The sequence below is a fragment of the Podarcis vaucheri genome (genome assembly GCF_965113315.1).
Source record: "Podarcis vaucheri genome assembly, chromosome: 2".
NCBI lineage: Eukaryota > Metazoa > Chordata > Lepidosauria > Squamata > Lacertidae > Podarcis > Podarcis vaucheri.
This window is the reverse complement of record NC_138760.1, coordinates 66,619,978-66,647,666: the sequence shown is the minus strand read 5'-3', so window position 1 is coordinate 66,647,666 and position 27,689 is coordinate 66,619,978. Positions and strand designations below refer to the sequence as shown.

The 27,689-nt window shown below is 42.8% G+C and overlaps 1 protein-coding gene across 2 annotated transcripts; it reads right to left on the bottom strand.

Annotated features, from left to right (window-relative positions):
* Positions 1-271: 271 nt before the first annotated feature.
* Positions 272-27,538, bottom strand: CANX (calnexin). 2 transcript variants are annotated; one of them, XM_082211611.1, is made up of 15 exons: positions 27,375-27,538; positions 19,518-19,709; positions 17,669-17,742; positions 16,822-16,880; positions 15,617-15,758; positions 14,926-15,007; positions 12,354-12,546; positions 11,885-12,074; positions 10,185-10,298; positions 7,592-7,748; positions 6,501-6,716; positions 4,936-5,055; positions 4,701-4,827; positions 4,426-4,535; positions 272-3,220 (listed from the first exon to the last, which is right to left on the bottom strand). In XM_082211611.1, exons 2-15 carry the CDS (start codon positions 19,704-19,706, stop codon positions 3,167-3,169), a joined length of 1,827 nt encoding a protein of 608 aa, XP_082067737.1. In that variant the 5' UTR covers positions 19,707-19,709; positions 27,375-27,538; the 3' UTR covers positions 272-3,166. The 2 variants fall into 2 exon arrangements, with proteins under 2 accessions (XP_082067737.1, XP_082067736.1); XM_082211610.1 differs by lacking the exon at positions 27,375-27,538 and adding an exon at positions 26,839-26,863.
* Between the last annotated feature and the right edge of the window lie 151 nt (positions 27,539-27,689).

Sequence of the window (27,689 nt, the reverse complement as noted above, 5' to 3'; positions counted from 1 at the left end):
CAAACAAGAGGATGTTATTCATGAAATGTTGCAATTCAGAGATTTTAAGACAGTTAAGCTTGGACTCAAGGTATTTCAGTAGCACATAAGAGAATGGAGAACATTTTACTGTTGTGCCTTTTGTATGACGGTAATGTCTTCCAGTACTTATTTTGTCTCTGGAAATCTTTGCCCCAAGCCTAGATTTTTCTTTAGCATTTGCTGAATCCTCTGCCCTTAGATCAGCTGAACTTTAAAAGATAAAAATATACCAAACTAGACAGTAGAAAAATTGTGATTTAAGTTTCTTTATTAATCAGAGCAAGCTTACATTTGTTTATAACTTAACCAATATATTTATATGCATACCGCATCTTTAGATTTTTTAATAACAGTCAGGACTTTTTTAAGAAAGTCACAGTCTTGTTTACCAACACTTAAGGGGTTTGCATCTGAAACTTGTATGGAGGCAATACTGGCATTTAGAAAACTATAGTGAAGAGAAGGCAGCAAGGTGCCAAGAAATTAGTCTAGCACCATATTTACTGCCACAGATTAAGTGGAACCAAGCACTGAAGATCCAAGATACCTTTCCCAATTCATGGCTAATTGCACAAGACTCCAGGCATCTGTAACATCCACATCTCAGTGGATTTTAACATTAGCATTTTAAAATTTAAGCAAGTTTGCAGTGTAAATATCCTATGAAAAACCACTTTTTCATTGTATAGCATTACCTTGCTTAAAATCATCTACCTTTTACTCAACACATTAATACAGATAGGTCTGAAATTGCTTGAATGCAGTTTTATCTTTTACATAAAATAAAAAGCCAAATAGGTAGTCTAACATCCCATTAACCTTGAAGTCATCCTCTTTGAAAGGGAACCTTTTCCTTTAGAAGTCTTATCAAGGTACCAATGCAGTTTTAGGATTCAGCTTCTTCCCCACTATAAATTCATCTGTGTTGGCAATAAAAGATTTCCTACAGCTGAATGTTGTCTTCAAACAAACAAACAAAAACATCTTCAAGTCAGATAGAATAAGAACCTCAAATTATTTGGAAACTTCAACTTACTCCATAATATGCAAATTCGTGCTTTAATCTGAAATTGTTGATGGGGCAACCCTCTCGTGTGGAATATTTCTTAATATGGGTTCACAATTACACACCAGGCTCAAAGTCTTTAAGTAGTACATTTAAAACAATTGATAAAAATGATGTAGTGCTTTGCAAATTTCACTGATATAAAAAAAGCCAAAAGATGCATACAGGCATATTCTGAAGAGGTCCTACAAATTCCAAAAATATATTACTTTTAGCTTCAAATTAAGGATTGCCTTATGACTTTCATCAGAAAACGAAATTAAAAATTAACTTCCCTCACAGTCTGGAGAAAGAGGAACACACCAGAAATAAAGAGTAACATAAGATTGTTCAACATGACGCACAGCATTAAATAAAGTATGTTACAATTAGCACAAACTGAGGTGTTGAATGGGGCGCTGCAAGTCTACCATGTGAGGGGGAAAAGACAGAAGAGGCAGCTATGGAAGCAATTTCTTTTTCATCAGCTGCCTAAACAACTAAAAGGAGTTAATTAAGCCTGTGAACTCTGGAGCCTCCAATGAAAACAGCAACACTATTGTGGAAAAACAAACAAACCAGGTGCCAGGAAGCATACCTGAAAAGCATATAGGGAAATTTGAATGTGAAAATCATACCTTAAAGAAGCAAAACCTCTGTGACTTTGAGAACCTCTTATCCACACATAAAAATCTGGAGTGTTTCTATTCAGTGCACATACAGTAGTTTTGCCCACAAGCTTATTTACTTTCTTCCCAACCCCCTAGTCTTCCAATACAACAACACAGTATTACATTTTATCTTTAGAGGCAGAGTGTGTATTCCACAAAAAAGGGATTGCAATTGCTAGATACAAAATTAAACACATTTTTTAAAAATTTATTCAGCTGGAATTGGAACCCCCTACATTAACAATATAGTTTGATACATGAAGAGCAGATTGAGTCTCAAAATGGTACATATACCCGGGAAGCTTTCACATGCTCCTTCCTTAGCCGCAAAATACTGACATCTGCTTTTGGTGCAAATCTTTAGATTGGCTTGCCTTTGCTTCATCTCTGCGCATGAATGTACATACAATGGCAATAATGAGAATGTTAGCAACACTGTACTATCCACAGTGTTTGGACCCCAGAAAGTAGTTCTACCTTTGAGATTAAAAACACACATCACAAACAGATTTAATGAACTGAGCATATGCATTCTATAGCAGCTAAGCTGCATTCTGAACAAACTGCATAGCAGCAGCAGAAGCTAGAACAGGAGGAATTAAGTTTTAAAACCATTGGGGGGGATTGTTTAAAAAAGAACAAAACCAAAAAACCAAACACCATGAAAATAAATTCTATACTGAAAAGAATTCCAAGGGCTAAATCCAGTCTCAGTCTTAGTAACCTAAACCAGAACTTACTCTCAAATTCAAGTTGATTATGAATACTGTTTTCACTGGGCAGTACCCATGACCAATATATGTATTCCATGGCCTCATTATGCCCTTCCTCCAATAAGAAGGAAAGTTATTTAAGCACTTGGTAATAGTTTCTTGAAATGGATTTGAGCTCTCTCTCTCTCTCCTATCTGACTGAAGTACAAGTTTTAACATAACTGACCAGCATACTTTGACATGATCAAACTAAGGGAACTGTGATGTATGAGTATGTTCATTTTGGTAAAAGAAAAATAAGAAAAATAAACATATAAAAATTGTATACCAAGCAATTTTCTAAGGATTGCTGTTCATTTCCATTGATAGATTAATACATTAAGTTGAGCCAAGGTTTTGAGACTGGCAATTCTATCATTCTATTCAAAAACAAAAATTTTCAAAACAAAAAAAATGTTAGTTATTGTAACATTCCAGAAATTCTTAGCTGGGTTGTGTTAAATGCATTCTTTTTCTACAGGAATACTCTATTTAAAAACACAATTGCGAATATTTTACTGCTAACACTCATTTACACTGGAGAGCATTTGACAGGAACCTGTGGATGGTGAAGTCTGAGGTTGGTTTTTTTTATTTGAGTTTCAGCAAAAGGTATCCAAGGTCCTCTCCCAAAACCATGTTGGGGAAAATTAATCAGATCAAGTTTTTAGGATATTTCAATCTCTTCTTGGTTTTCTGTTTCTGGGGGATCTATTCACAGTTTCTTCCTCCTGTAAAGGTAAAAGAACACAACTCTTACATAAATATGAAGCCACTTCCTATGTTCAATTTCCTCTTAGCTTTAGAAAGCAATGAGAAAGTATCTTTGAAGTTTTTCACTGGGATTTGAACAAAACATTAGGAAGAACTTCCGGACGATATGAACTGTTCAACAGTGGAAAAGCCCATCTCAAAAGGTACTAGATTCTTGGTTTGAGGTTTTTTAAAACAGGTTACACAGTCATCTATTATTATTTATTGAATTTGTCAGTCCCTTTTAACTTGCCCAGGACATTCCAACAGACATACAGACAACACTTCCACATAAAAAAATTAGAACCAAAAAGAAAAAGAAAATCATTTAAAGCTTATGTTCTTCAATTGAACTGTAATGCCTCCCCCCCCCCGAAAAAAAAATATTGAGCAGCTGTGATTGGTTGGAATGTCTAAGATAGTGGATTATCCAACAGAAAGCAGCCATAGAAGAAAGTTGACTGATCACCTTAAAATAGTGGTTTTCCATCCTTCTTTCTTTTTTGATGCCGTAGTGCTGGATTTCCTGTACAAGCGAGCAGGCTGCACTAGATAAAGGATGCAGAATGTGGCCCTCTAGATATTGATGGACTACAGCTCCTATGACCATTGGGGCTGATGGCAGTGGCAGAGCTTCATGCTCCAGCACCGGGGGGGGGGGGCAGAGAGCAAGTGGGGGCGGGGCTGGCACGCCCACAGGGGCATAATGCGCACCCTGGGGGCGGGGCACGCTGCCTGCAGGGGCAGGGCACCCAGCGTGGGCGGGAGGGCAGCCACAATGGCACTCATTGGGATCGCGCTGCCAGGGGCGGTGCGCTCCCCCCACACTCCTCTTCCTCCGCCAGCGGCTGATGGGTGTTGAGTCCAACAACATCTAGAGGGCCATGAATTCTTCAATCCTGGACTAGGACCCACTTATTTAAACTACAATACTCATATCAAGAGAACTGTGTTTATCCCATTCGCACAAGTTTTTCAAAATTTATTTGAAGGTTACACTGGCTTTTCAGAATTCACAAAACTGATTCCACAGGTTATGAAGTGAAATGATCCCATCAACTGATGGCACTGAGGTTGCAATTCAAAATTAGGAAGCACTGCATTGCTGGCTGCTCTTATAAACAGGTTACTACCTCCAGGCTTGCTCTAGTGCAACACTTTGCAATTAAAAAAAACCCCTTACCTCTGTAATAGGTTTGCTATCTTCTTCATCTTCGTCATCCTCCTCCTCCTCTTCTTCCTCCTCCTCTTGACTAGCACTTCCTGCATCACCATCACCTCTCTGCTTTTCTTCTGAAGTGTGTAAAAAAGTTTTATTACTATTATTTACAGGATACTTGTGTTTTTTGCTGCCTACTCTCCAATTCAAGATTAGGCTTCAAATTTTAAAATATGTAACTTTATCAGGATAAAGTTTTAGTGATTTTGGGACTAGTGAATATCATCAACTTTGCTTACCTGGCTTTTCTTCATGTATTTCTTCTGCTTCTGATTCTCCCTTGTCTTTTTCCTCCACTTTCTCTTCCTCATTTACATCTGGCTGAGGAGCATCAGTCTTTTTGTACTCTGCAGCACTTGGCTGTTTCTGAAACAGTTGTAGGAATTCCACAAGTAAGTTTCTCAGAGACTATTCACTTCCAATTCCAATCCTACTCAACATACTTTTGAAACCAGTTGTTTCCAAAACACACACCTTTCCAGAGCAGCAGAAGAGGACAACAAGAAACACAGGCAAAGCCACAGTAAGGATGTAGACTACCCAAAGCCAGGGACGCTCTTCAGCAGCTGCCATCATCTGACCCACAACACCGGGCTGGAAGACAAATCAAAATCTATGAAGTTATCTGTACTTAGCAGTGATTATGAGGCAATATAGCTGCCCAGGAGATCTAACAATCACCCAACCATGGAATTTTGTCCTCCCTCCAAGACAAATAGCGCAGGAAAACCCAGAAAAGAAGCTATGTGATCTATCCAATCACACCTCCCCATTCTTCAGCCAACCAACAAAAGGTAAACAAAGAAGTAAAAAATGCTCTCTATTCAAATGTCTGAATCTGCAGTGTGCATAGCAAGGTTTGTGTACTAATTCCTCATGTTTCAATATGAATTTTCGCATAGGGAACATTTGTAAAGTGGGATCTCTGTGTTTATTAACTCAAAAAAGACATACAAATCTGTTAATGACCAAAGAACAGAAAGAGGTTTGGAGTACATTGTCAGCAGTATGCTGATGACACTCAGCTCTATTTCTCCTTTATATCTGCAGGTGAGGCAGTGGAAGTACTGGACCGGTGTCTTGCCTCGATAATGGACCAGGTGAGAGCCAACAAACCAAAACTCAATCTAGGTAAGACTGAGGCGGTGTTAGCAGGTTGTTCCCTAGGCCGGATGGGTGGGAGATCACCTGTTCTTGATGGGGTTACACTTCCTCTGAAGGAGCAGGTTTATAGTTTGGAGGCACTCCTGGATCCTTTGATGTCACTTGAGGCTCAGGTGGCCTCTGTGGCGCAGAGTGCCTTCCATCAGCTTTGGCTGGGAGTCCAGCTAAACTGGACAGGGATAGCCCAACGACTGTTGTCTATGCTCTGGTAATCTCAAAGTTAGATAACTGCAATGCATTATACGTAGGGCTACCTCTGAAAATAGTTTGGAAACTTCAGCTAGTGCAGAATTCAGCAGCCAGGTTGCTCACCGAAGTAAGATGGTGTGAGCATATTACACCAATCCTGGTCCGACTGCACTGGCTACCAATTAGTTTCTGGGCCCAATTCAAAGTGCTTGTTTTGACCTATAAAGCCTTAAAGCGGCTCACGACCGCAATACATCAATGACCACCTCTTTCCATATGAACCTGCTTAGACGCTGAGATCATATTCTGAGGCCCTTTTTCATGTGCCTCCTCCAGAAGAGGTCTGGAGGGTGGCAGCACGAGAACGGGCACCGCGTCTATGGAATGCTCTCCCCAGGGAGGTTCAACTGGCACCTTCATTATACACCTTTAGACGCCAGGCAAAAACGTTTCTCTTTAACCAAGCCTTTGGTTGGTTGACATCCTATGCCCTTTTAAAATGTGTTGGAGGGGTTATTGGGTTGTCCTTGTTTTTATTTTGATTATGTATTTTGTGGTTTTATATTCTGATTTTATCCTGAAACCTGTGGGTATAGGGCAGTATACAAATTTAATTAAATAATAACATTTGGATTCTAGTCTCTGTTATCCTGTCTGTTGTCAGAAACAAAGCTTTTATTTCTCACCTCAGCAGCGCCATCAGCTGCCTTCTTCAGACCCCATCCATCATTACCCCAGTCATCTGCCACTGCCCGATCTGTACAGATGATGAAATTATCAAATAATATGTCAGAGGTCATAGACCATAACTCAAGCCCAAGAGCAGCAAAGGGGGTCATCCTGAAAGGTTCCAAGTCTTCAAAGAAATCTGGGTTTGGAATCTTTCTTGGCTTCCAGATGCCCTGATGAAGAAACAGAACAGTTATACCACAATAATTCATTTTAATGACCCTTCAGAGATTCCTGAACAGAGTAGAATAGTTCATTTTATTCTTGGTTTATATTCACAATCTTGTTGAACATCTATATATACAGTGTACTGTTATTTCCCTTCGTTTCTTGTTTTGCTATTTTCCCCACTTCTGCAGCAGCTGTCTGTTCACAGAGCAATGACAGAGCACATGCTGTGTCTGGAGAAAATTCCAGGTTCAGCTTTTCACATCTCCAGGAAGCAGAGTTGTGAAAGACCACTGCCTAGATCCTGTAGAAAGAAACTCTCTTATATGGAGATAGATACAGGTCTAAATTCAAATAAGGACTTTGTGTATGTATGTGTGTGTTGTTGTTTTTTAACCCACTTAGCTTCCTTTCCTGGAAAATTCAGACACACGTCAGTAAAACGTTGTTGGAAGTATTTTAATTCTATTCTGCTCTTACGCTACAACATGTAACGGCTCTATTTGCACATAATGATACCCCAAGCTTGTTTAGCCAAAATGATTTTCAATTGCTCTTTGCCTTATGCCTCTGTATCTTGGCATGTTTTTTGTGTGACATAGCCAAACAATCAATGTGTAAGTGAGGCTCTTTGGTTTGGACAAAACACCAAACCATAGTTTTAAAATGCTATATTCTATTAGCCAATAAACCACTGCACACTGTGGTTTGTTGATGTGCTAGATTCAGAAATCAACTCTGACTAAACAAACCATGACTCTGTGTTATGTGTTAACCAGATCATAGTTTAGTCTTAAATAGCTGGAAACAGTAGCAGAATACAAAGAATGTACCCTGAAATAGGAGTATGAAATATACTTTGTAATACTAGATAATTTACCTGGTAGTTAGGGTTATCGATCATGGGTGCTTTCCATTTGCCTTTATAGTTGGGATTGTCAATTGTGGGACGTTGCCAAGCACCACAACCAGGGGCAGATTCACATTTGGGATTTGCAATCTGAGGTGCCTCCCACTCTCCATCCATATCTTCATCCCTGAAAAAGCTAACACTGTTTTAGGACTCCATTTACTTTTTAACAAGAAATTTAAAAGGTCTCTGACCTATGGTAGAAATTTTGATCTAGAAATAATTATCAGTGTTGAAAATCAAAATGATTACACCAATTATGCTAGAATTCCTTACCTTAGCATAATCAAATAAATTCAAAATTTAAGCAAATTCATTTTACAATCAACTTGTGTCAACAATTCAGAAAATGCGTAATTTAGCTTATTTCCACTATTTAAAGACCACCTTTTGCCAAGCTGCACTGTTTAATAAAATGAAAACACAGAAGTGAAAACCTATGTTCATTAAAAAGTCCAGCATAAGCACATTAAACTGGAACAGCAACAAACACCTCTGATCCAGAGCAAGCTAATCAAATCCACTGTAAAGCCTGGGTGAACAGAAATCTTTCCCCATGACAATGGGAACACATCAACTAAACAGCCAACTGTGCCTCCAGGGAATGAGTCCTAAAGGCAGGGAACAACCCTCAAGAAGGCTCAACCATTGAAGGAATGGAAAGTAAAGCCTCCTACGCTGAACTCAATGCCCAAGCAGGCTGGTATGCAAAGAGGTGCTCCATCAGATTTCACCAACTCAGCATTCTGCACTAGCTGCAATTTCCAGAAAGTGTTCATCAAGGATAGCCCTAGAAACAGCACATTAGAGTAGTTGAGATAGGTGGCTGCCAGAGCATGCAAGAATGTGGCGAGGCAATCCCAAACCACGAATGACTGTAGCCAACAAACTAGCTACTCCTCGCCACTGAAGCTACTTGGGCCTCCAATTAGAGAGACGACTCAAGTAGCATTCCCAGGCTATGAACCTACTCTTTCGAGAAGGAGTCGGACTCAATCCAGAACAGGCCATTAATTTCCCAGATTTGGGAGCTACTGCAGAAATAAGTTACAGCAAGAACTTGAGTGGGACTACAACACTTTCAGAGTTACTCTGACTAGATCTACCTGCAGGTTAGCATCTCCCACCACCAAGTTTACATGCAGCCAGTAAATTCAGGCAGAAGGCTGTATTCAGCCAACACTCACTACCTCTCATATAACATCCACCAGTAAGGACATGTAAACTCCTACCCCCAAGTTACCACTCAACAACAGGCAAGTCATGTGTCTCACTCTGCCTCACTGGCTGCATCAGGTAACCAAATGCCCAATTCCAATACCACTGCCACCTCTAAACATATATATTCCACCCATCTGGTCTAGCAAACCACCCACTAACAATGCCTCTAAGCTGGTGAGATACAAGTAATGTTACAAAGCTTATAGGTTTTCCTCAACTACTGATTTCCTCTTATACTCTTGAATTTTTTCTCACGCTAGGTAATACAAAATTTGGAAATACATGAAATTTCACAACTTGCTTGCACCTTTCTTTGTGTGAGGAACACAATGCTGATCACACTATCTGTAAAGCCTTTCACAGTTATCTTTCTTTCTTGATTAATCTTATCAACAGCTGCTTAGAGCAATCTCTTCATCAGGCAAAGTCTTAAAGCTGTTATGCAACCTCCAGCTTTGATTGAACAATAGACTTTGATTGCATCAACTTGTGCATTTGAAAGAAAGTCTTTTAGAAACAAATCCAAGAACTTCTGGCTTCGGCCAGTCAGGGCAAGAAGTCACAAGTCTACTATAATCAAATATTAATTCAGATCCATACTCCTGAACTCCTCATTCTGTTTTCTTTGTGCTGCTCATCTAAAAGAGTTCCAACTGTAACCATGACTAGATGGGCTTGAACTAACTACACATCATGTCTTCCAGGAGTGATCATATATAATATGAGCGTGCCACAGCAACTCCCATGTATGTCATTCATACAAAATGACAAACATCAACCTGCTCGTTTGCTGACTATCTGGGCCAGTAGCTATGGTCTTTCAAGTGCCATATTTCAATGATCAAGTTCACTATGACCATTACCCCATTTCATTTCAGTCAAAGAAGGGGTACAGACCAAGGGTTCATGCAATCTAGCCTTCCCCTGTAGTCCAGAAGAGCTGCTGGGCAGCAGTTTGGGGAACGCTGGACTAAGCAGCAGCTTTCCAGAAAGCCCATAGCAGCACATTAAGGCAACAACTCTCACCTGCTTTTGAAAGTGGCAAACAAGCCAAGTGTCTGTCTTAGACCAGTAACAGAATTGTGTTTTTCAATCAGTGAAAAAAATGAATCTGAACACACAGAATAGGTTGAAGTATATCAGGCTATATTCCACAGATACAACTAGATGCCAAGTAGACATATTAAACACAAAACAGAACAGAAGTTGAAGTACCACACATCTGGAACTATTAGTTGTGGTTACTGAAACGCTCACAACCCCCCCCCCTATTTTAAGGATCACCAGCAGAGTTACTATTTTAGTTTGAAGACATCGCAAAGTAGAATCAGTGTCAACTTACCAATCTTCTGGTTTCTCTGCATCAGGATCAGCAACATATTCTGGTTCATCATCTAGCCAGCCTTCTGGCTTCACAGCATCCTCATCTGGAATCTTAGCAGGAGCATCCTCATCCCTAAAAGATGGAAGAAACCATTAACACTTTCAGGGAGCATGTTGCTCTAGGCCTGTAGATGCTGAGACCTCCTAGGTCATTTCTGGGTGCAACTCAATGAGTGAACCACCTTACTGTCCCCAACAATTTAAAATAAGGGTATCTTTGATACTGCCCATCTCTTGTGGTCAGCTGGAGAGACCCACCTGCATGACCACAGCTGGTAACAGGATAAGGGGCATAAAAGACTTCTTTAGGCAAGCTTTGGTTTGCCTTCTGTATAGTCTTTCATTTCCAAGTTATCTCACTCTGTTATATTTTTTACAGTTGTAATAATTGTGATGTTACTTTATCATTATTTTTTTTAGGGTATCATAAGCTATTTGGAGCACTCTGACAGAGCATGAGAAGTATGGTTAACAAAATAAGGCCTTGCGACTAGAGAACACCAGTTGTCCTCCATTTGGTCCCCACTCTCAACTTGTTCCTCAGGTCTCCAGTTGTCTGTAGCTAGCAAGCCAGGAGAGGGTGTGCCTGAAGAACCAGCCACCGCCATCTACTGACAGGGAAAAGAGATCATACTGGCTCTCCTGGCCTGAGGCTAAGGAGCTCTTTAAAAAGGTAAAGGACCCCTGACCGTTAAGTCCAATCACAAATGACTCTGGGGTTGCGGTGCTCATCTCGCTTTACCGGCGTTTGTCCACAGACTCCCCCCCCCCCCGATCATGTGGCCAGCATGACTAAGCCGCTTCTGGCGAAACCAGAGCAGTGCACAGAAACGCCATTTACCTGCCCGAGCAGTACCTGTTTATCTACTTGCACTCTGACGTGCTTTCGAACTGCTAGGTTGGCAGGAGCAGGGACCGAGCAAAGGGAGCTCACCCTGTCGCAGGGATTCAAACCGCCGACCTTCCGATCGGCAAGCCCTAGGCTCAGTGGTTTAGACCACAGCGCCACCCGCATCCCAAGAAGCTCTTAGAAAACATAAAATGCAACCAGGACATGCTTTAATTAATTGATTGACTATTCAGAGCCATGAGTTTTGGTGTGTCTTTCCAACTTGCATCCAACACCCACATTCAGGGTCAAGTACAATTCACAGTCACTCCCTTCCAAGTTATGTCATCAGCAAGTGAAAGCATAGCAGTGTTACAGATGGTGACATGAGAGGTAAAATGTGGTGCCATAAACCTGGTTCTTCCAGTCTCTAGCAACTGCTTCCAATTCATCCCCCTCTCAGGTGCTAGGATAGGCTACATGCTGGCATCCCTTGAGCCAGAAAAGCAGCTCAAGGCCTTTCAAACAGCACAGACTGCAGAAAAGACACAGAGTTCAGCTGATTTGTGACTGAATCTGCAGAACAATAGTCAGACCAACTCCCCTCAGCCCATTTCTAACCTTCCTGAGGTTCAACCACAATCAAATCTCTGCCCAATGCTCATGCAGATATATGGGAATGTAATTAAGGATTAGCTAGAAAACCAGAGAATACGCTAGAAAAACTACACTCCAGTTACTTCCCTTTATGCTTCTTTTCATGCCACTCTCAGAAAAAGTTGTTGTAGCAAGCTTCTCCCAAGGTTCCTTAAATTTCAACAGCTACTCACCAGTCATCTGGTTTAACAGCATCTGGGTCTGGAATCTTAGCTCTCTCATCCCAATCCTCTGGCTTCTGGTCATTTGGGTCCTCTATCTCTCGTGGCGGATTCACGGCAGGGGTCATATCAGAAAGAAGATTCCCACTGTTTACAACAGTTTGATCAACCAGGATTTCAAAGCTGTTGTCTGGGTTCAGAACTAGGATGACCAAGGAAAATAAAGTTAACTTGAATACTTTTGAGAAGAACCTATAAAAATATAGGTTCAAGAAGGTCCACTTCCCGGCTTTATAGTCTACTCTTCTCCTGCAGGAAGTTGTTCTATCATTAAAGGTTTCTTACACAGGAAATAAAATAAAAAACTCTTCACTTCCTGCTTTACAATACATTCCATTGTTGCAAACAGCCTCTCCCACATTCCATAAAAGCCGTCTGCACTAGACTTTCACATAGAAATCCAAATATGTGGTTGCTTTACCCAGTGTATAAAGATGAGTCTTCTTATCAGTAAAGTAATTCTTCAAATCAGCATCAGGACGCTTCGCATGCTTCTCCTCATACATGCCCGTTTTGGGGCTCTTGTGCCGGAAGATGAAGTGCAATTTATAGTCTTCTCCACATTTGTCGGGGCCAAACATAATGGTATAGGGAGTCTTGTCATGGAATTGATCCTTAAAAATATAAATATGGCCCAAGCTTCAAACACACAGCATAAGTTAACTTTCAGGACAAGCTCCTAAGCTACATCTTATGAACACTTTGATTCTACAAATCTAGAAATCAATAACCTCTGTATAAGCAGACTTACATCAACCAAAATTGTAAAAGTCTAAAAAATAAGGCTTTCCTTGTTAGGAGTATTAATAGTGCAATTCAGGAACCTGAAGTTTCAAAAACTGCTGTTAACACTGCACCGACCAACTTATAAGTCATGGATGCTTAGTCAAAAAGCGAAATTCATGCTACTGATTCAAGGGCATTTTTCATGGTATTAGCATATGAGATGTATGAACTGTGCCATCTAGAGTAATCCAAAAGGCAAGGAATTAATAATTTTTCAGCAAACACATACTTGGTAGACCACAGAAATCATAAGAATGATAGACCCACAAACTGTAGATAAGTAGGCCAGCAGACTACTCTTACAGCCACAACTAGTCCTTGAACATACTCAGTTTGGAAGTGAAGTCCAAAGGTGTGCTCACATTACTGCCTTAGAGTGCAGTGACATTCTGCCTCCCCCGCCCATGCACTTCTTAGCTCCCCCCCAGATGTTCGCATCAGCGTGGCTTCATTACTGTCAGGTTCTCTGTTTGTATACACACCAGGGGACATTGAGGGTGGGAAGGTGGAGATGTATTTACTCTATGCAAAGAAAGGTGTGCACACCTTAACTACAGACAAATTAGAAGTAACTTAAGGATTCCAAACAGTCTGAAGCTGGTTGGAGAAACAATGCATCAAATAGTAGTATTTTATCAAAAAAGTACAGGATATGTATTTTGGATAAAAATCATAACCCAGCACTGGAAACACAGTAAGTGCACAGTAAACATAGTTGTGGATACAGCCCAACACACATTAGGACAGTGTTTCCCAACCACTGTTCCGCGGCACACTAGTGCGCCGCGAGATGTTGCCTGGTGTGCCGCGGGGAAAATTAAAAAATTCGAAAGATTTTTTTTTTTTAAAGTCAAATTTTCGATTGGGGCGCCGTCACTAGATGACCCCTGGGGTTCCCTCCCTCCCTCCCTCTCTGCGCCTCCCTCCTCCTCCCCCGGGGAGGCCCTTCCTGGCTCTCGGCCAAAGCTTGGCGGCTGCCACTCACTCACTCGCTCGTCCACCCGTCCCTCCATCCCTGCACCCGGCCTCTCCCCCTCCGTCCCCGGCGCGGGGGCTGCCGGGATCCGTAGTCCCCTCGCCCCTTGGGCTCCGCGCCCGCGCGGGGTGCGCAAACTACGTTTCCCAGCGTGGCCTGGCGGGCCGGGCGTTTTGTTTGAAGCTCTCTTCTCCCGGCCATGGAATGAGCGCAGCGGCGGTGGCCGGGTGGGCAGGGGCTCTTCCGCGCAGTCCCCGCGCAGCCTGCCTGCGCCCCCGCGGAGATCGGGCGGCAGGATGGAGCCCGGGGATCCCCGCGGAGGCGGAGCGGCGGAGGCGGAGGCTGCCCCCCAGGTAGGGCTGCGTCGGGGGTTTTTTATTTTTGCAATGCTGCATCCGCGCTGGAGGGGACGCATCGGACTGCGGGGAGACCCCTTGGCGGGCGTGCAAGGCAATGCATGCGTGCAGGCGTTGCATGGAGTGCAGTGCAATGCAATGGCAACGCGGCGCCCTGCATGCATGCATGCAACTTCCACCGGCGCTCCGGACTTGGCAGGTGAGGGGGGTCCCCAGTGGGCGGCAGAGAGAGCCGGGAGGCTGCTCCCCAAGCCGAGCCCGGGGGGAAACTTCGGCGTCGTTGCACCGGGTGTTGGAAGCGGAGGCTGGCGGGGGCCCCTCACCTGCAAAACCTGGTCGCCTCTCATATATTTCGTGCATTGCATTCATCGCCCGCTTTCTCCTCCAAGGAGCTCCCGGGGGCACGCGTGATTCTCCCCGTGTTATCCTCGCAACAACAGCCCTGCGAGGTGGGTCAGGCGAGTGGCCCAAGGGAGCACCCAGGGATTGTCCTGGCCAGGTGGGGTGATTTGAACCCTGCTCTCTGCCCGGTCTTCGTCCTCATTTAGCCCCCACATGTGCATGACTGTGGTTTTCCCCCCTCGTCTTGGCTATGGTGTGAGTCTGTGCTGTTAATTAATGGGGTTCTGCCTTCGGAGAAGATGAGCCAGCCCTCAAGGAGGTGATTATGTAATTTGCTAGCAATTCATGTCCCTCCCGGCGTGACGCTGCGCGCTGACGTCACGGGGCTGTAATGGTGGTGTGCCTCGAGATTTTTTTCATGAAACAAGTGTGCCTTTGCCCAAAAAAGGTTGGGAAACACTGCATTAGGAGCTAAAACTCAGAAGGCAACAGCTTTGTGAATGAAACTGGAAGACAGTCCGAACATCACTTACCAGGTTCAGCTCACGAGTTTTCGAAAGCAGCTTTACATAAGCACCACCACACTCAATTCCATTCTGGAAGTTGACTTCATACCTAAGTTAGTTTGGAATATAAAATAATACTCTCATTTTAAAAAGAAAACCCACCTCATTTTTTCCTGAAGACAATGACTCATTTCAAACAACAACCAGATCGTCCTTTCACAACTGAGATGGCATTTTCCTCGTCTCACCTCATATGCTTCAATTCTTTCTTGGTGCGACTCAATTAAGAAATGGAACCCCACTTTTAAGCCGTGTTTTTCAATTCTGGCTTGCAACAAATCATAATTTTCCCAATTCATGTATCACAGCACATACTGGTTTGCCCAAAGCACCAAATGAAAGACAGATCTAGAGTGGAAATCCGAAGCAAGTCCCCAACTGCCAAACCATGGTCTGAACATTACAAGTGAAGCAAGCTTATAGTCCAGATTGTGAGGAAGGCAAGACATTTTGACTTTGGTTATGAAAAAAAGGCCATGGCAGTTTCTATCCATTATACAGAATCGTCGGATTTTGCTGTGAACTGGCAAAATCTGCTTCCACAGAGCTCAGTCCTTATAGGCCTATATACAATACAGTGAATGCATTTCCACCGAACTTAACTGCTCAGTGTACACACCCATTCACTGCTAAATAGAAAATAAAAAGGGTCACTTACTGTACAATGAGAGGCTTGGTGTCAAAGACAAAGGGTTTGGTTAGTTTGGCAGAGATTGCATGATGCTTAGCTCGAGAAACCAGCACAAGTCCTTTATCCCCTGGTAGTTTAGTATCCTTCATTTCCTGCACTTCCCATTTGCCTATTAAGAAACAGGACAACACATCAGGAAGCCCATTGCTGATTTAATACTCTATTCATAAGAAATCACACACACACATACACACACACACACACACACACACACACACACCATGTCATTTCTACTCACCGTATTTACATAAGCAGCCAAAATTTCATTGCACAAAATGTCTACCACTTTTAGAACCCATATGCACAATTCAGCTACCACTGACTGCAATAAACTACAGCTCTAGTTTATGAGAAAATACAACCTTCCACAACACACAAGGAACTTTGCTCAGGACAGCCACTCATCCACAACACTGCCTAACTGCAACCTAACAATAAACAAGATTCTATACACATGAAAATGAAATTGTTAGAATCAGGTATGTGCGAAGTTATAAATGCCAGGTTTATGCCGTGTTTTTTACATGAGTGCTGTTGAATAGTTCACAGAAATGTTTAAATGCTCTCCCAGGACTCTGCCCCAGATCTCACTGATGCAGTCATTCTGTATCAGGTCTGTACAGTTTTGCAAGTGGGGGCTCATTTGACTGAGTGTTCTTCCATACAAAAAAACCATTTCTTCCACAGAAAAAAACATTTTAGGAATAAGGCTAGATGGTTTCTATGTGGAAAATATTTTTCTTTTATTTTTGTATCGGGATGCATGCAATCACAGTCCAGATGTAGGTTTATCATCTCTGTGAGAACTAGGCCACTAGTGCCACAGCAAGACAAAGGTTTAATTGAGATTTAGTCACATTTGAATCTTAGAATTGTAGAGATGGAAGGGACCACAATGATCATCTAGTTGAACCTCCTGCACTGCAGGAATTTTTCTCCCAACGTGGGACTCGAACCCACAACCCTGAGATTAAGATCTATTACCCACCCTTCACCATAAGGTCCCATGCATATGATAACAATATAAACAATTGTTATAAAAACAAATAAAACAGTTCTAAACAAAAATACCATCCAATACTGGGAGGAGGCTGGGCCAGTTAAAGTAGTTGTGCTTAGCTACTAACCCCAGCCATTGCATACAGTGAAACCAAGCAAAGCATTATACTCACCATCGTATTTGGCTATTTCATCATCTATATCGTCCTTTTTAGCTTTAGATAGAACCCACCTAAAATTTAAAAACAGTTGTTTTTTGTTTTTTTGTTTAAAGCATTCCCCCCCCCCCTCACTCTTCAGCCAAAAAGGTTCCCAGAGTGGCTAACAAGTGATCATTAACAAGCAAGCCAGTCCCTGCCCTCAGGTTTACAATCTAAAAAACATAGCAAAAAAGGAGAAGGGGGAAAAGAAGGGTAAAGGAAGACAAGCAAACTGAGGCACCAGATATGAGGGCGTTGCATAGCTTAAATGTGTTTAAACACCTTTTTATCTTCTGTAATTACATAATTTAGTGAATTAGTATGTCTTGCAACAAATTCAATAAATATGCATATTACCACATGTCCATAATTTGAAATATTTAAGTCTAAGAACTTGCAACTGAATGGCTCACTGGTAACAAACTGCTGGCTCTGTGATTGGTGCACTATAACTAAGATATGCTTTGGCAGAGATGTAAGTCAGGGCCTTCTGTTTCAACACCTAGGCTTTGAAATGCCATGCCCTAAGACACACATCTTCAACCTTCTCAGACCCAGGACCTGCTTTTAATCCCCACGTGCATCTGAGGACCCGCTTCTTAATCTTTTACCATGTATCTGCATGGTAGTGCACTGTGATTATTGGTTGCTGCCAAGTACCTGTGTACATTTTGCTTTGACTTTGTTTAGAATTGCATTTTTGTTATGTGAGCCCCACTGAATTACTCATACTGAGGCAAAAAGGATACAAATGCTTTTAATGCACACAACAGAAACATCTCTCTGTAAATCTACTAACACCTCTTGGGCTTAAACTTACCCTTCTAAAGTTCCTTTATCGAAGTTCTCGGCAAAATAAACGTCTCCTGTTGGGACTGGGGCCTTATAGGTAACCTGATTGAGAAAGATGTCCGATATACCTTGATAAGTGATATCTTGAACAATATTATAAACCAATTCATATTATTTGTGATCAAGTAGAATTGACAAATATGCTTTTGGGTACACAATGCACTTGTTGTGACAGCACAAGTATTTCCGTTAGTGCAATAAAACTTCCCCTCCTTCTCCAAATTGGCTCTGAAGGGCTGGGGTAACCTCCTGAACAGATTTGGGGTTGGGGAAAAGGAGAGGCAGGAGACGTTCTGTGGCATGGGCAAAAGTCCTTGTGCTAATGGAACATCTTGGATACTGCCCATAGTTTGTATGTTAATATCCCAAACTATTCCACTTCTTATTGAACAGCAGAATTACTGAAACAGCTCTTCACTGGAAAGAACACTACAAATAATGGTTTAGAAATTTGAACTCATTGCTTTACTCTACTTCCTATTGCAGATTCCAACCTTAGGGTGTAGTGTAGCACTACACTAGCAATTCATAGGATAGTAGTGAATGAAATATTAGAACTACCACAAAGGGATGTCCTTCTCCCCTTGCACCATCCCCAAATCTGCTCTGGAGTTTTGGTGGAATTTAGGGGGCATGCGGGAGGATAAATCCTTGTGCTGATGAAATGTTATCTTCAGCACTATGATGAACGCAACCCATGGCTCAATTTTCATGTTCCTTCTGCCTTAAAGATCTAGGAGCCCAGAAGGCAAGCATGAGAGAGAGCTAGGCATACAGTCATACCTCGTGTTGCGTTAGGTTCATGTTGCATCTTTTCAGCTTGCAAATGCGGCAAACCCGGGTTTCGCTGCGCATGCACATGCAGAAGCGTTTTGCACACTTTGCACATGCGCAGAAGCACCGCTCTAGCTGCGGACTATTCGGGGTGCAAACGGCACCCCAGAATGGATCATGTCCGCAACTAGAGGTACCACTGTACAACACAAAGCTATGTTGCATTGCTATAATGTCTTGGTATAGTTCTATGATGGCGACATAAACTGCTAATATAGTTGTATTACTGTTTCCAAGCATAGCTAATTCCAATGTACATGATGCTACTTTCCCACTGATATCATCTGTATCACATTCACATGTCGACAAAGCCTGCTCTGTCCAATTTCCACATTAATCTGCACAGAACCAGATTTAAACAGATGTTTTTGAATGTGTTCTCACTAAATAAGCATTTCTAAGCATATATGCATTTTTATATGCAGTCTGCTTTGTTTTTAGGCCCAACAACTACATCACACAAGGAAAACTATCTTCTGATCCACACAGTCATCCAGAAGACATTGAATGGATCAGTTCAAACTAGAACTCAGAAGAATAAGTTCCCCAAGCATCCCTATTTACTAACACCACAGCAGTCAATGTAGCGCCTGCCAGATATAGCAGACTACAACTCCGATCATTCCTTACCTTTGGCTATTTTGGCTGGGGCTGTTGGGAGATGCAGTCCAAAACATATGGATAGCACCACATGGGCTTTCCTTACACTACGCCCATGCAAACAGCACAAAGCTTTAAACAACAGGAGAAGCCTCTCTGGACAGTGCAGCAACTTAAGTTGGGATGCAGGAATTTCAAGAAGCAAGTTCTAGCAGCCAAAGGAAAGCAACAACTTGGAAGAGTGCACCCCACTCAGATAATGGGCCGCTTAAAATTAGAAATATAGCTAGAAAGCTGCAGACCTGGTCCAATCATCAGAATGAAGGAACTTGCTAATAATTTCTATCTGGAGATCTACACTTGAATTAAGTATTCAAACAAACCTTAGGGAGTGGGGGTGGAGTGCTCGCTTCATGCTTCAACTCTTCTACCTCTTCAACGCCATCATCAAGGTCATCTTCAATATCTATTACGTCGTCGTCATCATGATCATGATCGTGAGTTTCATGTGCCAGGATAGCCGAGGCTCCAGCTAACAGCAATGCTGCACACAGCAACCACTTCTGCTTCATGGTCTATGCATAAGGGTAAAAAATGAGCATGAAATATCACTACGCCTACCAGCAAAGGAAAGGGCTAATCAACATAAATCAACATATATGCACACTATTAGGCATATGCTACCAAAATGGTTCTCTGTGTAGACCTGTGGTTTTCAACCTTTATGAGTCCCCAGTTCCCTTAACCGATTACTCCTCTGTGGGATACTTGGTAAAATCCTGTGTTGTTTTGTAAAATAGCCATTCTGCCTATCATTTTTTTAAGGCTTAAAAATTGAACAGTAGAGCTTTGAAAAGACTTTTTTTAAAAAATTGAGTCATTCATTGCCCTGCTAAATGTTGTTTTTTGTAAGGTGGCACCCAGTAAAATAAAACTGAAACAGGATTATTAGACAACCCCAACTGGCAGCAATTTAGGGCATGAAAATGAAAAGGCACTCTGCACATACTCTGAGACACCCTTCCCCTTTGATTACGACATCAGGTGTCCCAAGGGTGGACCACAAATATCAGGAAGGAGAGGCTACTGTATCCAAACAACACACACACACCCTGACCAAGTAAGGGGCTGTTGCCATGGGACAGCACACAGAACCCCCACCCAAGAGGAAACAGGAAGCAGTCCCCATAGCAACCACCCCCTTCCTTATTTGGCTTTGAAGATCCCTCAGGAATTCCGCCTTGCCATGTTCTAACTCCTGACTGGCTTCTTCACTAGCTCAAGCTTCTCGCCACGGCTCCCATGCTGAAAACACACGCTTCCAGTATGAAATGGTTACTTCTGGCGTGTAATATTGACATAGACAAGCACAGGAGGAGGAAAAAGGTAAAGTATCAGTGCTGGTTCCATGGAGATGCAACTTCCTGGTTCCTTTTAATACTACTACAGGAGCTCCTCCCCATCCCTTCACTTCAAATAATGAAGAGAGTTATCACAACCAAACAAATAAAACTTGTAGAGAGGCTTGCAAAAGCTAATGCAGTATGAATGAGTCAGAACTAGCAGCAAGAACGCCATACTAGAAACAAGCATATCAATTTCTCTAAGTTTCATAACTGAAAGCCTTTTTTAAAAACAACAACAAACAAACAGCTTTTGGTGGCTGTTCCAGTCTTATGAGCAAACCTGCATTTTATACAAAGTTCTGTTCTGTCCCCTTTTCATGCTTTGTTTTCATGCTATTATTGTCATAGGTGTAGACACAAGTCAAGTGCAAAATGCGCACATTGATATTCTGTGAGCAGAAACAGAAGGAGACACTGGTCAGATGGTCTTACCTCTGGGCCAATGAAAATCTCTGCCTACTGATTCATAAACATTTCTTTCCAACCTTCAGGGGTGACTAGTTTCTTTTTTTGCCCAAAGACAGTATTCGATGATGGCCAACCTCAGTGGACCACCACAAGCCAGGTGCACATGGCCAAACAGAAAGCAGACACCCACCTACATACTCCCATATATACAATACACATTGCCGCACTAGCAACATCAATAGCTGAAAGGAATTGCCCCAACACTTGTTTCCATCATGCTCCTTTGCTCTACTGAGAGTACCAACAGCAGTTATGGTGAAAAGCACAGATAGCAGAGCAGTGGTGAGTCTCTCTTCCTCCAGCTTCCCTGTGGTGGTGCAGAACAGCCTGCTACCATTGAGAGCAGATTGGAGTGCTCAGAAAAAAGGAAGTAGTATACCAGAATACTAGTGAAACACTGGAATAGATCAGAGTGCCTCTTCCTGTTCCCAGAGGGATCCTGATTGTTTGTCATGGTGGCAGATTGTTCTACACCACCACTGCTGAAGCTACCACTGAAAATACCACCACCAGTCTATTTCGGCATAGGCTGATGTGTCTTTTGAAAATGGCTTGGTGAGCCAAATCAGGCCAACCAATTCGCTACCCCTGCATTACAAGAACTATGAAAAGTAACCTTTTACTAAATAAAACCACTAAGCAAGACAAATGTTTACAGCATATGTCTGCATGCATCACCTAGAGGGGCTATTTGGAATATAAAAAGGATTGCACATTGCCAGTGTGGTGCAAAGAGCGCTGGATTCATTCTGGGAGATGAGCATTCAAATCCCCCCTCAGCCATGAAATTCAGTGGGTGACCTCGAACAGGCACAGCCTTTCAGTCCAACTTCTAACTCATGGGGTTGTGTGAGCATAAAATAAGTTGGGGGAAGAACCATGAGCACTACTTTGACCTCCTTGGAGGAAAGATGGGATATAAACTAATTCTTCAGTCATATCTCTAGGATTCCAGAAAAGAGGGCCATTTAAAAGCATGACAAATATCATACATAGGAGAGAATGGGACATTAGTACACCTCTCTCCCCCAAAACCAGAACTTTGAAGTTCACCCTTACATGGTTATTTCTGAAAAAACAAGGAAGCTAATACAGTGGACGCTCGGGTTGCAAATGTGATCCGTGCGGGATGGATGTTCACAACCCGCAGCATTCGCAACCAACGTCTGCGCGTGCACGGGTTGCAATTCGGCACTTCTGCGCAAAGCGTGATTTAGCGCTTCTGCGCATGCGTGACCGCTGAAACCCGGAAGCAACCTGTTCCGGTACTTCCAGGTTTTGGCGGTCCGCAACCTGAAGTGGCTGTAACCCGAGGTATGACTGTATTTGGTGCACATTTATTAGCCCACCATATATTAGAAGATTTTAAAATGAAACATTTTTGCACTCAGCCCAAATTTGGAAGTGATGGGTAAGACACAGGGGTTGGCATCTTTCCCATTAGCCAGTCCATGTCCAGCAACAAACAGCTCCTTCCAACTCCACATTCTGGAGGGAACAGCCTGGATGTTGATCATTTCACCAAGTGCCAGGGAACAGAAGAGACTGCCATGCACTCTCATGTATCTTATATCATACATTTGTTAAGATTTCTAGTGTTCTAAACTGTTTCCAGAGCCTATTATTGAATTAAATTTGTATACCACCCTATACCCACAGGTCTCAGCTGAAAAGGGGGGTGGGATTCCAGTACTTCCTAAGGGGTCCAAAATCAAGCACAAAGGAAGCTACAGACATGCTTGCAGACCGGTTCACTGGAATGACAACATTTTTGTTTCTATAATAAATACAAAGATGCTTGGGACACAGTCTTTTCCCAAAATGTTTAGCCTACTCCCACATTAGTGAGAATTCTGCTACAGAGAAAGCTGTAATACACAAAATCCAAGACCTTAGTACATGGAAGTCCGAGTCTTTCTTAGGTCTTGCAGTCAAAACTTGGACATGACCCCAACATTCTAGCACAGAGCAAGCCAAATTGTAGAGGTGATATAATCCTAGGGATGTACAACTTTTGTTGCCTCTTCACTCAGACTATGTCTTATATGGAGGGGGGAGAACATCCAAAAATGGATAGCTGAGATGCACATTTGCTTCCAGAATGCAAGTACTTAGCTCAAGTACATCTACAGGACAGTGATGCTTAGCTAAAGTCAACACCTCAGCTGAAACTGAATACAGGAAAACCTGGAGATTTCTGTCGTTTAAATGTATTCTGCTACACTCCCTTCATATTCTGATTTGTGGATATTACTACCAAGTGTTTGTTTTCCTATCTACGACAGTCCTGCTGATTAATTTGGCTTTCCAGCAAATTCTGCTTTGTAAACAGATTGTTTCTACTGTGATGAGCATTTGTCGCCTGCAGAAGAAAAGCAAATTAGTCTGCTCAAGTGGTAACCAACACTTCTGTCCTTCTGCCATTAGAAAAATAGCCTTATAAGCAAAAAGAACCAAGGCCTACACAGCAAGCAGGTTAATTTAATTTAGGGTACTAACTACAAAGTGAATCAGGGTATGTGTAGCTCCTACAGAACTAGAGGTAACTGACAGTTTTAATTTGAGTGATAGAACCTTTCTCTTCGGAATCAATATGCCTCTGAATATCCAACGCTGAGGATAAATAGGAAAGGGGTAGTCTTCATGTTCTGATTCTAAGTATGCCATAGGCACATGGCTGGCTGTTGCGAGGGGGGGGGGAATAAACCAATTCTTATGAGACCTTTTAGAGGATCGAGTTTCCAAGAAGAATTCTTGGCTTTTTTAAATCTCCTTATAACTTGGCAAACACTGGAAGCTTTTAAAATACACACATGAATATTTAACATACAAGTTGCCTCTTTTCTATATATCTTCTATAACTTGTCTTGAAGTAATTAAAGCAAATACTATTATGTTGTGCACACCAAGCACTAATTGTTAAAGGTTATTAAGAGTACATGGGAAAGTGTTTGCAGATTGTTTTATCTGTTCTTTTAAGAAAAGCTGCATGTTTGCAAATGCTTTACAAATGGGATTTGTAACAAGTTATGAGCTACCATGTAGTGCCTTTTCAGGTTTAGCTGAAACAGTTCACAGCTACTGAAGAGAGTACAGTTGTTGGTATCTGAATGTGTGTATTACCGCTCACAGAAATAGAATGTGAAGTTAGTAACACACTGGGAAGTTCTGTGCTGAGAACAGTGTGATAAAATAGAGCAGCATAAAGTACTTTGGCATAATATGAAACCAGGAGGCAGAAGAAAACAGCTGGACTAATTTATCTTCTTCGAATCTATTTTTTTCTATTCTAAATGCAAGCCGACATACAAAATCACATCCCCCCCCAATATACAGTTTAATACAGTATTTCATGGGGGGGGGGTAGTTTTTTAGTCTTTATTTCTGAACCAGGTTTTCCAACAAACAATGGTCAAAATGCATGCTTTTCTACTCAACTATTTTATGCTGTGAACCTCCCTGAGATCTATGGATGGCGAGTGGTATACAAATTTAATAAATAAAGTATCAAGGGGCTATTGCCTAGTCTGCCCTAGTCCTAGTGAAAAAACTGAGAACACTTCTGACATTATTATTAAACCCATATAAATTCTCTCATGTAACTCTCACCTTTATTTAAATTTGGTGCAGCAGTAGTGAGTCGTAAAATTGTTTTACAGGCCAGATTTTACCCAGTACAGTGGTACCTCGGGTTACATACACTTCAGGTTACATACTCCACTAACCCAGAAATAGTACCTCAGGTTAAGAACTTTGCTTCAGGATGAGAACAGAAATCGTGCTCTGGCGGTGCAGGGGCAGCAGGAGGCCCCATTAGCTAAAGTGGTACTTCAGGTCAAGAATGGACCTCCGGAACGAATTAAGTAGTTAGGTACCACTGTACTAATAATCCCTAACCCCTTACCCAGGGTTACAGAGGATATTAGGTTCCACATTAAGTGTATTTCTTAGATCAAACTAGGCTGACTAGCAGGGAGAGATTTCATTCAAGTTTGCACTCCACTGAACTAGCAAGTCATCAATATTTTAAATCCATGGTTCACTAACTGTGACCTGAGCCTCCATAAATAACAATAAACAGTTGTTAAGGGAGGTTGGACTCGATGGCCCTTGTGGTCTCTTCCAACTCTATGATTCTATGAGGTACAGTTCAGCTATATCTGTGGACAGCATTCGAAATTCACTATGCGCCAGGTACATTTTGCACCTGGCTATCGGCCACTTGTGACCAAGTTGCCTCAGGATGTTGCCCGAGATCTCCACCATCTGGAGGTGCATATCTGGGGATCGTTGGATCAGGACTCTTTTTACACACTAGCAATGCATCCTGTACAATTCTATCCATTGAATTTTATCTGCACAATCAGAATGAATTTCAGGAACCAAAAAGTCATATTGAAAAATGACTTCTGTCTGGCACAAAAATGGCAACTAGGCATTGCATTTTGGCGACTGTAACCCTGGTTTAGGAAGCCATTTGGCACTGAGCTTATATATCTGAGTTTCTTTGGGGACAAAAGGGGGGGGGGAGATACACATAATCTATTTTAAGACGGGGCTTCATGCATGAGGTGCCACAGAGGGCCTCCAAAATGCAAATTCCAAGCTACTGTTCTTCCTTCCAGCTTTGGAGCCTGCAGCACCAGTCTTGAAGGAGAGCAGCAGCCCTTAGAACTACATCACAGAAGATTAGAAGGGTGCCAATAGCAGCTGCCCCTTGATGTTTCCTAAGAGGGAGGGCAAGAAGGAAAAATTAGTTTGAGTGTGAACAGTGGGGCAGCAATGTAGGAAAGCAATGGAGTCAGACTCACCCACTGTATGTCCCTTTACATACAAATCAGCTTTTTAGTTATTTTAGGACACCACACCCACCAGTTAACTTAACTCCATACCAAATAAAGGCAGTGAATCGTGTTTAAGGCAACACCTAAACTTCTCAACATATATAGGAAATTTCTGTCATTTTCAGTTCAACATAACTGAAGCAAGAAATTGTTACTACTTGTGCCAATATAATACCCCAATACTTCCCCCCTTAGTATTGTGTGAACTGCAATAAGTTACTACACTATCCATTTGAAGTTCAAGGCCTCTATAGTTTAGAGAATTCCTTACCCTCCCTTTGCAGTTCACCTTTGTCCTCTTTCTGCTTTCACTTGGCACATTGCAAAATTATCACTTCCTTCTTCACACCAGACAGGACTTTTGCCCTTATCTTCTTTGACTACCCAATTCCAGTAAAAAAAAAAAAAAATTCACATTCATGCAACTGTTGCCAGTAATCTATATTAAGTCAGTCTTAAGACTTAATTTTAACTTCAATTATTTTATGTTGCACATTTCCCTGCCCACGCAATTATTTCCAGAATATGTGTCCTGGGAGCCCTGGTACTCTGCATAAGTAGTTCAGCACTAAAATAGCTTAAATTCCAGTTTTGAGAATGCCCACTAGAAAATATGCAGCAACAAAATGTGCAAAACCGTTCCCAAGTCATCAATCCATTCAAACGTCACCATACCTGACTTATACTCCATTTTATTAAACTGGCCTGTGCCAAATCCCCTCCCATGCCCCATGTTCTTTCCTCATGTGAAAAAGCGCCACAAAATAGTCACCAAGTCACGCATACTCTTTAAACCCAACAGGGGGCAGGGAGGGTTCCTGCGGCCTCTCCCACAACCGCCACATTTCTCCCTTCTTCCTTTTCTGATATTCAAGAATACGCGACGTGAGAGAAACTGCGGGCTCCTTCGACGCCCCGTGTCCCCAGCCCAGTCGGAGGAGGCACCCCCCAAAAAAAAACTCCAAGGCATGACCGCGCAGACCTACCAAGTGATTAGTCATACCGCGCATGTGCTACTCGCGAGCAGGTCTCACGGCGTTGCCACAGCATGACCTAACGGGGAAGGCCCGACTTCCCCACTCGCGGTGCGCCTGCGACGCCTCTCCTTCCTCTGTAACCCCCCCCCCCAAAAAAGGAGAGAAAACCCCAGCAGGCCAGGCCTGGCTGCTCCTGGCGGGCCCTTGCCCCCCCAAAAAAAGACTCAACCGCCCAGACTTTGCGGACCCACCGCATCAATACCCACCCCACAACCTGGCCTGACACTTTAGGCCTTACTGGCCCCCTCCCCCGTCACTCTCATCTCCCCTCTTTTAAGCCCCATGGCCCAATCTCCCCTACATGCAATGGTACAACCCACCCCTCACTGCCCTCCCTGGGGTCAAAATGCCCCCCTCCAGAGTCCCGGCATTCTCTCCGCGGGCGAGTGAGGGGCTGCCCACCAAAAGGCTTATTCTATTCCACCCTGTCAGATTCAAAGGATGGTTTCATTTTTTGAGAGGGGGGGGCAGACTGGAACGCTCACCTCTCGGCGCACCCCACCCGCCGAAGCACTCGCTTGTAGTAGCCCCAGCGGCTCCTGTCACGTGCCCCTCAGGAGAGTGAGAGAGAGAAAGAAAGAGAGAGAGTCGGCGCCGCCAGCCGCCCACCCACTCCGCCGCCTCTCTTCCCAGCCCGAGCTCCGCCTCCGACGCTCGGGTGCTTCCCTACCCCATTGATTCCGGCGGGTACTAACTTCCCGCCCTTGGATTCACGCCTGGATCCGATTGGCCGGGAGGGCATGTCACTTACCGAGGCTCTCGCCTTCAGCCACGTCCCTACGGCGCTGCCCTTCGTGGAG

Coding starts and splice junctions, on each gene's coding strand:
- CANX (XM_082211610.1), bottom strand. CDS start 26,862: ATGCGCGGTATGACTAATCACTTG. Junction 16,881..17,668: donor GATAAAGGAACTTTAGAAGG/GTAAGTTTAAGC, acceptor TTTAAATTTTAG/GTGGGTTCTATCTAAAGCTA. Junction 4,536..4,700: donor AATACATGAAGAAAAGCCAG/GTAAGCAAAGTT, acceptor TACACACTTCAG/AAGAAAAGCAGAGAGGTGAT.